At 39.2% G+C, this 13722-nt stretch overlaps 1 protein-coding gene across 1 annotated transcript in view; it reads left to right on the forward strand.

The window, feature by feature from the left end:
* Window positions 1-327: 327 nt before the first annotated feature.
* LOC104547296 (glycine receptor subunit alpha-2) overlaps window positions 328-13722 on the forward strand; it is a gene marked incomplete at its 3' end in the record, with an annotated part of 30808 nt that continues 17413 nt past the window's right edge. The window contains exons 1-2 of the mRNA XM_010192918.1: window positions 328-669; window positions 2869-3002. Of these exons, the coding sequence (XP_010191220.1) occupies window positions 602-669; window positions 2869-3002 (202 nt within the window). The remainder of the gene's footprint in view (window positions 670-2868; window positions 3003-13722) is intronic.

Raw genomic sequence — 13722 nt, forward strand, 5'->3', positions numbered from 1 at the left:
CCGCCCGCCTCATTCCAGCACAGGCGCTGGGGTTCCCCGCCGTTCCCGCCCGCTCCGGCCCCCCCGCCAGCCCTCCAGCCCTCCCTCCCCGGCAGCGCCGACGCCTCCTTGCCCAAAGAGGGGAAAAGCAGACCGACCCAGTAGCCACACCACCCTTCATAAATACTAATTTTCAAAGCGAAAGAGGAATAAAACATACCGGCAACAGAACTGCTCTCAGCGCTGTTCCTTCTTGTGTGATGCTCCTCACGTAGTTGGGTTTCCTCTTCCTTTCCTTTCCTTTTTCTCTTTCTTTTACTTTTATTTTTTTTTCTCCCCTCCATCTCCAAAGCGAGGTGGGGAAACGACCAGATCTGATGCTTTCTCTCTTTTGTGCTGGCCGCTGGAGATGAGCCTAGGCTTGACCTGACCATGATTCCAAGGACTGGCACTTCTTTTTTACCCCCAGTTTGTAGAGATCCAGACCTTCTCTTCCTGATTGTCAAGAAAATTAAATTACTGCTGAATTTGGGAATCTAGGCAGCACCAGCTTACTTTTTCTCTGCATCTCTCTGGAATTGTTTCTGGGATATTTTCCAAATCATCACAGAAAGCAGGAGGAATGAACCGGCAGCTAGTGAAAATTTTGACAACCTTGTTTGCATTTTTCTTAGAGACAAACCACTTCAGGTAGGTGATACGACTCTATGTGATGATATTTGTTAAAAGACTGTGGAAATCATGACTATAAATATAGTACGTCACATTAACCTAGTTTGTTTGCTATATATGAGAGTATTTAATGTTCATTCTATATAGGCTACCCCTTTTACACTTGGAGACTCGTTGCTTGGTAACAAACACAAAAAATAATAATCTCAAGTTTGGGTGATCTATTTTACATTTCCCTGACTCAAAGACATGTTTTTTCACTAAGTATCAATATAGCTAAAAACATTTTCTTCAGTTTTTCTTCCATAATGCAATTTTTCTACTCCTACCGGAGGCTGTTTAGGAAGTTGCCTTGGTTCCCTCCTCTTCAAGCATTGGAAATGATTGAACCATTTTTATCAGGGATGTAGTTATTTGAAATTAGAGGACCAACCCTCTGAATCTGAGAAAACCCTGGATTAGACCAATATTGTGCTCACTTAAAGTACCAGTACATATGATTGTTTCTTTTCTATCTTTTATTAACAATTCATGAGCTTTTGCTTCAGCTATTGACTTTTTGTTGTACAAAGCAAACAGAGCATTCTTATTAATCAAAGCACCATTTTAACTGAGATTCATTATTATAGTATATGCTGCTGTGTATCTACATGCACACATATAAAGTGTTTTTTATATGAGTAATGAGGTATATATACAGTGACAGAGTGAAATAGTGTTCATATCTGTGAGTCTGGGATCACAACGCAACTCATAACTAGTGGGGTCTGAATGAAAACAGAAATAATTTGTATAGGAACATTCCAAATAAGTGCACTGGATTGATTTTCCAGTTTTTATTATCTTACCTAATTATTTTTTTTTGTATGTAAGTGGAGAATATAATCTATTATCTATTAAAAACTAAAGATATTTTGTAATGGTACCATGTCATTGACAAAAGCATAAAAGATGAAACCGTCCCCTGTACATGGAACCTTAAAAAATGTGGGGAATCACACCACGAGTATTTACTATCATCACCCTATACTTTAAAAATTCTGGTGCTTTTGTAAAGGGATGAAAGATTTGATATTTGATTCTTATTTCAGATGCTCAGGTGCATATCTGATTTGTTTATACTTGCATATAGATGGACGAATAAAACCCCACAAAACACTCCTGAAACTGAATGGTTCCAGGTGGGCAAATACATAAACAGAGAGTGGGTAAGATGACATAGCCATAGAATTACCTTTAATATAGTTCAAAGATTATGTTGAAGCATAGATGCAATGAAATTGGTTATTTAAGAATCGAGACAATGCTTTATGGTTAAATATGTGCCTCTACACACCAAATATGACCATTTCATTCTAGTTTCTTTTTCCTTAGAGAATAACCATGGGAAACTCCTAAATTCTCCTTCTCTGCAATATATAATGTGCTTGCAGTATGTAGTATGCTACGTGCACAGTGTTTTGTGTGCATGATGTGGTACCAGAAGTTTGCCCTTAAATCCTGAAAGCAGAGATGTGTTCCAAGAACTTGCATATACATACCAGCTGGTGATAATACAGATCAATTTTATTACTCGATGATCATAGGTTAAAAATCCCTAAGATCAGATGTGATTGACTCTGGAACCCCTTTTGCCGTGTTGGGGAAGAATCCAGACATTCACTTGCATGATTAAAATCTTTGTTTGGCATATGTAAAAACAATTTTTTTTACAACTATCTCCTTCCCAACATTAACAAAACCATTATTTTTCAGTGTTGCTTGGTGAGTGTTGCCAGCTATTGTTTGGAAGTTTAAGACTACCTTAAACCAGTGTTAACATACAGTTTTAACAGCATACTTGTAATTAAAGCATTGATATCAAATAGGATATCAAAGTCCCAGTAAGATTACTTTACATGTAAGATGAAGAGTCAATTGAATCTTCTAAAGTCTTAAAGCTGTAATGAATTTCTTTTTAAAGCTGAGGTTTTTTTCTGAAGAGCAAATTGAGTCCATGCATACTACCTTAAGGTAATTTCTATTTCTAGAATAAAGTTTTCAGATGAAAAATAAATTGTTCTATAAAATTATAAAATTGTTCTATGTGTTGTTCTATAAAATTTTAATTGCCACATTCACTGAATTGAGACAATTTTATTTAGCATTATAATTTCTCTATAACTTGAATACAAAATAAGCTAAATATTAGCTAATGGTGGCTAATAATTTATTTAGGACGACTTTCTGTAAAGAACATGATTCAAGATCTGGAAAATCCCCCTCACAGACCCTGTCTCCTTCAGATTTTTTGGACAAATTGATGGGAAGGACATCGGGATATGATGCTAGAATCAGACCAAATTTTAAAGGTAAGGTTTTTTAGAACTTCTTATTTACTTGTCTATTATGTTGTGGACAAATTATAGGTTTGAGGGTTTTACCTCTGGGTTCTGATTCTTTTTTCAATAACTAATTTTCCAGTGTGATAGTGTCATGGAGATCAGTTGATCCATGGGAAGACTAGGACTGCAGTGTAGGTAGTAAAGGTCCGCAGCTTGAAACCCCCTTTTCACATGACAGTAATGTTTGGCTGTCAGAGTTCGCTTTTGAAGACCTTACTAACTCCACATCATAAATAGGATTCCAAGTTCCACACTAGAAAGAATTGAGATTACTTGTTCCTGCAATTTTTAAGCCATGAAGATAGTATCTTTAACAGTTCTGTGCTGAGTCTTCCTTATAGCAGTGTCTGAAGAAAAGGTCTATGTTTTCGTTCAACTTGAAGACAGTAAAACCTTCTTCCCCGAAGTAGGGTAATAGGACTTAAGGTATGCACACAGAAGATTCTGGCCTGTAAATGCTGACTGAATGACAAGAACCAATTTCTCAGACTTCCTACAAAATTCAAAAAACATATTCTGTTTGTCACTTCCATGACTCCCCACTTTTCTTCCAAAATTTGGACTTAGGTGTGGAGAGTCACCACCACCATTCCAGCAGAAAGGTGGCTGTGAACTGGAGGTTTCTTTTGCAACTGTGACTATTCCCAGCAAGTTTTCCTTGCTGTAGTCCTGTAAATCCCTATGGAAGTGAGCACAGAATGTCTTGTGACTTTGAATGAAAGGAGTTGAGAAAGAAGTTTTAATTGCAAATATTTAGCATTTCTGGAGAGCTGTGTAGTTCCACCAAAACTGTCTCTTCTATGCCAATATAATGTTCAGAATGTGGTTCTACTTTGAAAACTGATAAAATGCTTCCTTAACAAATCTGATGCCAATGTATTTTTTGCACTCATATCTATCGGCTTTGGTCGCAAACATGCATGCTTCCCTGTACTGAGCCTCGTTAGCAGTGCTGTGAAATTGATAGCGGCTGAGAAAAACAATCATTTCTTAGCCAGTGAATGAACTGTTAGGAAAGAAGCAGCTTGCATGTCAATGAGAAAAGTGCTTAAATTTAGATCAAAGATAAGTTTCGTCTCTTTGTTCCACATGTGCAAATTACAAGATTTGGAACAAAGTGCCTTTTTTGACTCCTTCCTGTGCCAGAGTGTGGAGGAACCTAGTATGGCTTTCAGATCTAAAGGTTTGAAAGCTGACAAGTAAAAAAAAAAGGCTCTAGTCAGGGAAGTCTTAAGTTTTAATTTCAGAATAGTTTTCAAAGTGTTTATTGAGTTCCTGAACTGGAGTGCCTATTACCTTGTCACAAGCAATACTGCATTAGGCTCTCACATTCATTTTGTGTGTTTGCATGAGTATCAGTGAAGTTTTATAAAATGCAAATGAAGTCAGGAATTGCCCAAACTGAGCAAGGTAGCAATCATTAATATCTTATTCCTGCCCTTAATATGGCAGGGACAGTAAAATAAGACTTCTGCTTCATCTCTTGTAGCTCAGATAAAAGCAGAGATAGTAGCAGTCCCTGTACATAGGAAAACCTAAAGACAGTTCTTTACTGCTGGCCAGTACACATCTAAAAGCACTTTGTGAAAAACACAGGAGGAGGCAGATTCACAGCTTTGCTCCCCCAAAGTTCAAGCAGGTAGAGGAGGTATGGTGTGCATGCAGTTGCTTGGTGCATGCTGAGCTGTTTGACAGACACTGCTCTCACCCGTGCCCAATGGTTTTTTTGTGTTCCCAAAGTGAAGCTGTTGCCTGATGACACCTATGGACCCTTAATGGCAAAAAAATTCTGTCACTTCTTATTTATAATTTTTCTTTTTTATTAAGTCACTTTCCAGAGCAAGGTGGTACACTGCAGCAGCTTGAAATGGTAAACAGATCTTCAGCATTTTTTCGTAACTTCAGATCTCTGAGCTCTTCCAGAGCTCTCAGTCTTCTGGTGAGGAGTCTGAAAGGTTTTCTTGTTCTTTGCTATGTTTGCTTGAAGGGCATTTTGTATCTCAGAGTTCAGAACTAGAGAGTTAAGTTATACAGTTTTGAACTTCACATCACCAGTTAAAACCTTGTCAACTAATAATCATTTTTATTAGTCAGTACAATGCATACTCATGTTCTAGTTGCCCCAGTCTTGTTAAATTTAAAAAAAATTTATAAACCTATAATTCTATATTCCATATTTTTTCCTTTTAAAGAAGTACAGCTTCAAAGGGTCAAAATAAATTTATCTTGCATGGAGTTAAGTATTATAGTGATATTTTTTGTACTGAGTCTTTATTGGGGCCATGATACAACAGGTTTCATTTCCTAACATTAATTAATCTGTTTGAGATCTTTTTTAGGATATGGGCTATTGTACAATACTGTTGTATACTGTTCATACTGGATGTATGAAATGTTGCATGATTACCCAATTTATAACACTTTTTGTATCTTAAGGCAAGAACTTTTAAATATAAGTCTGCAGGAACAGTGGTTTAAACCAGGGATCTACTATCTGGCTTTGCATGATCTGAGGTTAATATTTGTTTCCAGTGTTTCACAAAAGATGTTGTGGACCAAGATAGCTGAGACTCTACTCCTGTATTTGTCTAGCTTTTTCTGTTTTAGACCAGTTACATAGCTTTCTCTGACTCCACCATAAGCATTTTAAAGAATCAGAAAAGTCTTGTTTCATGGAAAGGCAACTGAGTAGAACCCATTTATCTTTTACCACTGATTATATAATAATTAAAAATATTTTCATGACTAGTCTGAATTCCTGGGAAAAAAGTGGCTATTTGACTTATTTGTGGAATAAAGGCCATACATTCTAAACAGAAAGGAAAACACTACTTACTGGAACAAGGTGTTTTGTCCAGATAAAGCATTTCATCATTAGTTACTGCTGTTCTCTAACTTAGTCTTCTGAATTAGAAAATTCAAAAAGATACTGAGATAATGGGAGAGAAACAGGTGAATACATAAATGTTTAGACACCAACAACAAGCTTTTGGGGTTTTGTTTTGTTGTTTTGTTTTGGTTTTTTTTACAGAATTGGTGTATACTGAAAGATATTTTTTTGTGGTACCTTTCTGTCTTATACAATCATTTGAAAGCAGAGAAGCAGATTTCTTGTTCTTCTTTACACATCAAGTGGTTGTATACAAAATGACCAGGCACTGGGCAGGACTGTCCCCATGATGAACAGCCAGAGAGAAGTGCCAGTGCCAGCTCTCAAAATTTCTTCTCTTTCTCACTGTTTGTCAGATATTTAATGCACACTTTTTCATCTTATACTTAGCTTTTATTGAATTTGATAGACTAATAATTTGTATAAGGGCACAGAAGGGAATACTTTTAAATATAAATATGAAGACTGCAATCTAATACTAATTGAAGTCCCTGAGAGTCTTTCTGTTGACAGCAAACATATGCTTGTGGTCCTATGAGTTGATTTGCTGTTTCTTCTTCAATTATAACATCAGTTGAGCATGATTTCTGTAAAATAATAAAAAGTGAAACCTGTATGATGTACTTTTTACCTGATTAATATTAGTTATATATTTAGTGGTAAAATACAACAACAACAACAAAAATAAAAGTGATGTCTTGTACTTTCTTCACTGTTCACTTAGCTTTCCTCAACAAAACCAGAAATAGCAGTGTAGGGCGCTTGTGTTATAAAACTAGCCAAGAATGTGCTTTCTTGCTAGTAGAAACCAGGGATGGTAGAGTGGTATCTTAGATTAGTGTATATTCAGCTCAGGCTCCCACGAGAGCACTGTGTGCAATGCCATGATACAGGGGATCAGTCTACAGCTTAATCACAACATAAGACAAGGGGCTAATAGAAAGTCAGCTTGAATTTAGAATTTCCTAGCAGGTGTTGACCTTCAGAGGTTATTAAATTATTTCCACTTTTTAACACCTTTATCTTCTTAAGCCAATGAAAATCTAAACATAAGCTGGAAATGTTCAGATAGAGAAAACTGTTTATCTATAGGCACTACTATGTCCTTTATGCCAGTACTTTAAATAGTAGACTGTCTGTCATGCACTGGGTGGAGAGAAGGGGAGTTTGTCACCAAGAGCTCCAGAATTGTGTTATCTTTTAGTATGGAAAACATTTGCAATGAAGATTATAGTGATTTTCTTTTGTATTGAATGTTATTCTATGTTTTAAGTGCATTCTTTCCCATTAAGTCATTATCTGCCAAAGAATGTTCTGATTTTTATGGAGCTACATGAAGGCATGCATCAACAGTGTCCATTAATGTTACCCTCATCATTGGATGGTGCAGTGCAGTGTGAATTACCTTGCACAAAAGCTGCTGTTTCTGAGCTCAGAGAAGTCTTGTTAGAGGGATGCAGTTTGGGGGATGCAGTTGTAAAAGATTAGTCTGCGATTACAGTGGCGTAATGTCATTTCCATGCCAAGTCAGTGGGTTTATATCTGAATAATAAACAAATGGGCTAAGTAATTTACTGAAAATTAGCTTGACAACTGTTACAGGAAACGGCTTATGCACTTTAATACTTTAACTCCTTGGCATCAAGGGTCAGTTTTTCCGATACGTTCAAGACCATTGCTTACTTATTTGGCCCCTGAGTTGACCAGTAATGGAATGCTTTAAAAACCATGAATGGAAACTGTTGAATGACATTTGAGGGTGAAATTAATGGCATCAGGCTTAATAAATAAAAGCAGCTTCTATGTACAAGCTAAGAAGAGGCACTGACTACAGAAATCAACCTTTATCTAGACATAACACTTCACAATAAATACCTGTTGGAAAAACAACCTGTAAATACATCTAAAAGTTGAAAAGCATACCTAAGACAGGCTGTGAGGTTGCAGAGGTTTATTCTCCAGTGGTTAACAACCTTCCCAAAGCCAGATCTCAGTGGCTAACAACTACTCGTCATGAGCTTAGATGCAGTGGGCATTGTGCACTGGACTGTTTTCCACACAGTTTGAGGCTTGAAAGGCCATGTTCCATAAAGACTCCATTTCCATCTGAGCATGGCAGCATGTAGTAAAGATGTGCATGCTATCTGTGCATTCCCATTGAAGGGCATGTGCTGAAGGTTCACTGTAGGAGGAGGGAGGGTACCTGACCATTTTTTGGATGTGGCCAGGCCATTGCCCTTTCTAGGTATAGGTTGCTTGAGATGTGCAACCTCCATTATTAGGGTGGTATGCTTCCAGTTGATTTCCTGCCTTGAAACATATCTACAAATTCATGCTGTTTTCAGACAAAGCTGTATATGCATCTGACTGCACAGTTAGATGCTGCATGAGGATCCTTACCCACAGGATATTGTGTTTGTTTAGTTTCTTCAACTACAAAAATGTAGCTAAGAGAATGATTTTCAGCTCCTGCCCTAGGTATGCATGTTTTCATGCAGAAACATTTTTTACCACAATTACACAAGGATCTTTTTAAATGTCTGTCTTTTAAAATTGCTGGTAAATACAGCTATGGAACTTGCCCTTCTTCCCCTCTTTCTTTAATTTCATATCCTTTCCCAGAACATGAGTAAATTGGGGGAACTGCATGGGTGGTTAGGTTATGTCTAGGCTTCTAAACAAATGGGGCTAGACAGCAAGCTCAAGTAGACTTGATTATCTGTGCTGCTTAGCTATTTGCTCATTCCCTGGGTCTCTTTCTGAGTTTCCTGAAGCCAGCTCCCTCTAAAGCATGTCAGAAAGGTTGTGAGCATGCAGCAGTGTGAATACAAGCCAGCCAGTGCCGCTTGGCATCACAGCTGAGAATCCGTCCCTGCTCTTCTTTTATGTTTAAAAGGTTAGCCACCATGATCCATATTATATTGGTGTGTTGCCTTTATTCAGAACCAGTGATTTAATTAAGAGATATCAATGGATTTGGCTGTTGTCATGGAATATTGGTCTGCTGCTGCATAAACTGCCAAGGGAACTTATGAAAAACAAATGTCAAAGCAGAGACAAAGACCTTCGATATCAAAGCAGGAGACACTACTTTTCTGATAATATTCTAATTTAATAGTATTGTTTTCATCACATCCAGTGTTGTGTTTAGATTTACATTTTCTATACAGTTGAATTCAGTGCCTTAGGGTCACTCAAAGACATGCAATTTATATATAGAATATATAAAAACATGTACATTTAATTTACTGTAAATATATACATTTATAAACTGCCAATCTGTTACATGCGGTGATACAGTAATTAGGAATATGTATACATAGAGTAGAAATGTACAGTTCTATTAGAGAAACTCATTATTTTCCCCCCTCCCCAGGATATATGAATATAAATCTCTAAGACATCAGAAAATGTATGTTTGATGGTTCAGCTTCCAAATATGCCTTTCAGTCTTTCACAGAAATGAGAGATTTTAACAGTCTGCACAGAAAAGTCTCCCAGAATGATACAGACAGGGTCGTACAGGGTCTGATGCAGCTCTAATATGAAGGGTGCACAATGTCTGGCATAAATAGTGACCTTCCAATGCCATAAACACCAATGGTTAAAAATATACAGGAATATAAAGGCTGTGATTCTGGAAAGCATGCAAGATTTGAGCAGTGCAGTTCATGAGAGAGAAATGCCGTTCACCAAGCATTCGGTTACTTATGAGGGATAAATTAGAGCAACCCTCTATGTCAATGAACAGCTGGAGTGCATGGAGCTCTGCCTGGGGATGCATAAGGAGCCAACAGAAACCTTATGGGTCAGGATTAAAGGGTGGGCAGGGACAGGTGACATTGTAGTGGGGGTCTGCTACAGGCCACTGGCCGAGGAGAACTGGGCAGACGAGGGCCTTTATAGACAGATAAGAGCAGCCTTATGTTCACAAATCCTGGTCCTCATGGGGGCTTCAATCACCCCAATATCTGTTGAGGGGCTAACACAGCAGGGAATCCTGGAATATGTTAATAATATCTTCCTTTTCCAAGTGACAGAGGAGACAACGAGGAGAGGTACTATGCTTGACCTTGTTTCACCAACAAGGTGGTGAATGTGAAGCTAAAGGGCAGTCTTAATCACAGTGACCATGAAATGATCGAGTTCAAGTTCCTTAGGGCAGTGAGGAGTTTGCACAGCAAACTCACTACCCTGGACTCCAGAAGAGCGGACTTCGGCTTCTTCAAGGATCTATTTGATAGAGGTAAAGCCCTGGAGGGAAGAGCAATTGAATTCATCTACCTGGAGAAGGAATTGGCTGCACAGTCACACTCAAAGAGCTGTGGTCAATGGCTCAATGTCCAAGTGGAGATCAGTGACAAGTGATGTTCCTCAGGGTTCAGTCTTTGGGCTGGTGTTGTTTAATGTATCTTTTGGTGACATGGACAGTGGGATTGAGTGCACCCCCTGCAAGTTTGCTGATGACACCAAGCTGTGTGGTGTGGTCAACACACTGGAGGGAAGGGATGTAATCCAGAGGGTCCTTGACAATCTCGAGATGTGAGCCCGTGCAAACTGTATGAAGTTTAAAAAGGCCAAGTGCAAGGTCCTGCACTTGAGTCAGGGCAAATCCCAAAGAGAGATACAGGATGGGCAGAGAATGGATTGAGAGCAGTGCTGAGAAGAAGGACTTGGGGTTGTTGGTTGTTGAGAAGCTCAACATGAACTGGCAATGTGTGCTCACAGCCCAAAAATGCAACTATATCCTGGGGTGCATCAAAAGAACTGTGACCAGCAGATTGAAGAAGGTGATTCTGCCCTTCTACTACACTCTCATGAGAATCCACCTGGAGTACTGCATTCAGCTCTGGGTCCCCCAACATAAGCAGAAGTTACACCTGCTGGATGGAGTCCGGGGAAGGGCCACGAAGATGATCAGAGGGGCTGAAGCACCTCCCCTACAAAGACAGGTCGAGAGAATTTAAGTTGTTCAGCCTGGAGAAGGCTCCAAGGAGAATTTATAGTGGCTTTCTAGTAGCTAGAAAGAAGGGCCTACGAAAGAAGCCTTGAAGAGGGCCTATGAAAAAGCTGGAGAGGGACTTTTACAAGGGCTTGTACTGATAGGACAAGGAGTAATGGTTTTAAACTGGAAGAAGGTAGATTTAGATTAGATATTACAAAGAAATTCTTTACTCTGGACTAGTGAGACACTGGCACAGGTTGTCCAGGGAAGTTGCGGATGCCCCCTGCCTGGAAGTGTTCAAGGCCAGGTTGGACAGGACTTTGAGAAACCTGGTCTAGTGGAAGGGGTTGGACCAGATGATCTTTAAGGTACCTTCCAAACCAGACTGTCCTGTGATTCTACAATTCTATGGTTATCTGATCTGTGTCAGCTACCAGAAATCCTAAAGTATTGCAAGGGCATGAAGACACATCGACTGCTACTTATGCCTCTCTCAGGTACATGTCAGCAGCTGGGAAGAGTGGAAGCATAAAGGCTTTATGAGCTAATACAAGAAAGAAGATTTTTAAACAGGACTTAGATGGAATGTAAGTCCACAAAAAATCAAACAAACACTCTGGAAATTCCCCATCTACCTGCTGTGTAAAAACTGGCATTATATTACTGTCCTATTTTAAATTTTCTCACATTCTCTCAGTTCTGCTCCTAAGTGTGTCCAGAACTGCTCCAGACTTCCTTGCTTAGCACCCACCTCACTCCTAAGCCAAATCCAGCCTCTCTGATGAGGCATTGCTTCACTTCTACCTCCCTGTAGGGACCAGATGTCTCAAGTCTGGCTTCTATTCCACAGGAGAGGGATTCCTCTCAGGGTGGATCTGTGATCACTTAAATGCCTCCCCCACAAACACAAAACAGTGTATGTGGGTGCCCTACGTTCCTCTACAACACACAGAAGATTTTTGGTCCAATTTCCCCTCAGCTTGAAGGGTTCAGTGTCTGATCCAAAGGACAATAAATAATTCTGAGTGGCTCATTTTGCAGCAAAGAATTCAAACTTCATTAAGCCAGGGAGAAAATACAAGAGGAACATGGCTTTTCAACCTTGCAATGTAGCTGCTAGTCTGAGAGGGGAGAGCTATTGCTTTTGACCATTTTGCCATGATACACAGAAGTGACTTGTAGCCAGTACATCTTAGGGCCAAACTGTTACAGCAACTGTTGTAAGAACACAGATTGAGAGCCAGCACGTCTCCCAGTCTTCTTGATAATTGCCCCAACGACTAAGATATAAATGTGCACTAGTGCACTTTCTCCAAATGTATGCTGAGTGCTTTGTTGCACAACTTACTAGTTTCAGTGGGTTATCTGCACCTATTAAATATTTTTAAAAGTGATCATAGCTGCACTTTAGGATGAATCACAACTCCTCTGAATCGGAAACAGTGAGAGATATCCCACCCCAGCTTTCAAGAAGCCCATAGCCTTGTATCCTAGGAGGTGTAAGTTTGCATCCCCTTGATCTGAGGCAGGTGTAGAAGCTCCTAGAAAGTACATTTTCTGCTTGAAATCTCTCAATGTCTTGTTATCGGCTGCAAAAATGTCTGTGTTTTAGAAGGAAAGACTAAAATTCTTGACTGATTTTTCAAGGTAAGCTTGTATGTGTTGACTTGATGGTGAATGGTCTGACCAGTGGATCCTGAATGAGGTATGTCAACCTTGTTGAGAAGCAGGGTTTCAGGAGATCCTCAAAGAGCCCATTCCAAATTATTTGCTCTCTGCAAATGGTACCCCTCTGTGCTGAAGCATTGTGCTCTGCCCACATACTGTTTAAGGCCCTTAGGGTTCCTCCCCAAGGGCCTGGGTGTTATGCATCAAATCATCAGACACTGCAACTCATTGTACCTGTCATGGGGCTATAAAACTGTCTTACCAAGATTGCTCTTTCTTCTTGCGCTGTTTACTATGTCTAATAAGGAATTAGTCTCAAATAATAAATAAAACAACAGTTACACTTTGGCCGGAATGCTGCTATAAACTCTCACACTGCAATTTAAAGCAGTTGCTGAAGAGATGCATGCAAATTATATGCACAGGCCCAAACCAGGAAGGTATTTAGAAACCCTGGTTTTGCCAGATGTGAATGTAGCCTGTACCTGTGCATAAACACAGGCTCATACTCTCCCCCATGGCAAAGTAAAATGAAGATGTGTCCACTTCAGATAAGTTTCAGACAGCAGCAATTTTGCTTTTGTGATATCCCATCAGATGCAGCAGTTTGAGCTGTTAAAAGCCTTTTGATCAGTCATGTTATAGAAGCCATCCTAAAAATAAGCAAGTGGGAGAATTTTGCAGCTCTTTGACTGTACTCCTGGGAATAATTTTGCAGCTTTTTAAACTTCATACCTCTGAGAATTTTGGTTTTGTCACACTTCTGAGGTGTGTTTTCTGTGAGGCAAAGCACACACAATCTGTTAAAAACAGATTTAAACAATTTTTAAAATATAATAAAAACTTTGGCTTATCAAATTTATAAATCATTGGGGACTTATTAAATTCAGATCAATAAGCTCTTCAGTGTGGACATAGACTTGGACTACTTTGTAGAAGACTCCCACTCAGCATGACTATTGGTGGTAGAAACCAGAAAAAAACCAGATGTCCTGACCCTGCAATTTGCTTTATATCAGCAGAGCCCTGAGCCTATGTGAAAGCCATGTGATGCTCCTCACAGCAATGCAGGGAGCATCCTGCATCAAAGAGCTGGTTTGGTATTGATAAAAAAGTAAGCCAGTGAGTTTATAAGATGCTTATTTCCTAGGCTGGTAAAGAGTTCTCTTTTCCTCTTCCATTCG

The sequence above is a fragment of the Mesitornis unicolor genome, unplaced genomic scaffold, assembly GCF_000695765.1.
Source record: "Mesitornis unicolor isolate BGI_N332 unplaced genomic scaffold, ASM69576v1 scaffold20709, whole genome shotgun sequence".
In the NCBI taxonomy this organism is placed as follows: Eukaryota; Metazoa; Chordata; class Aves; order Mesitornithiformes; family Mesitornithidae; genus Mesitornis; species Mesitornis unicolor.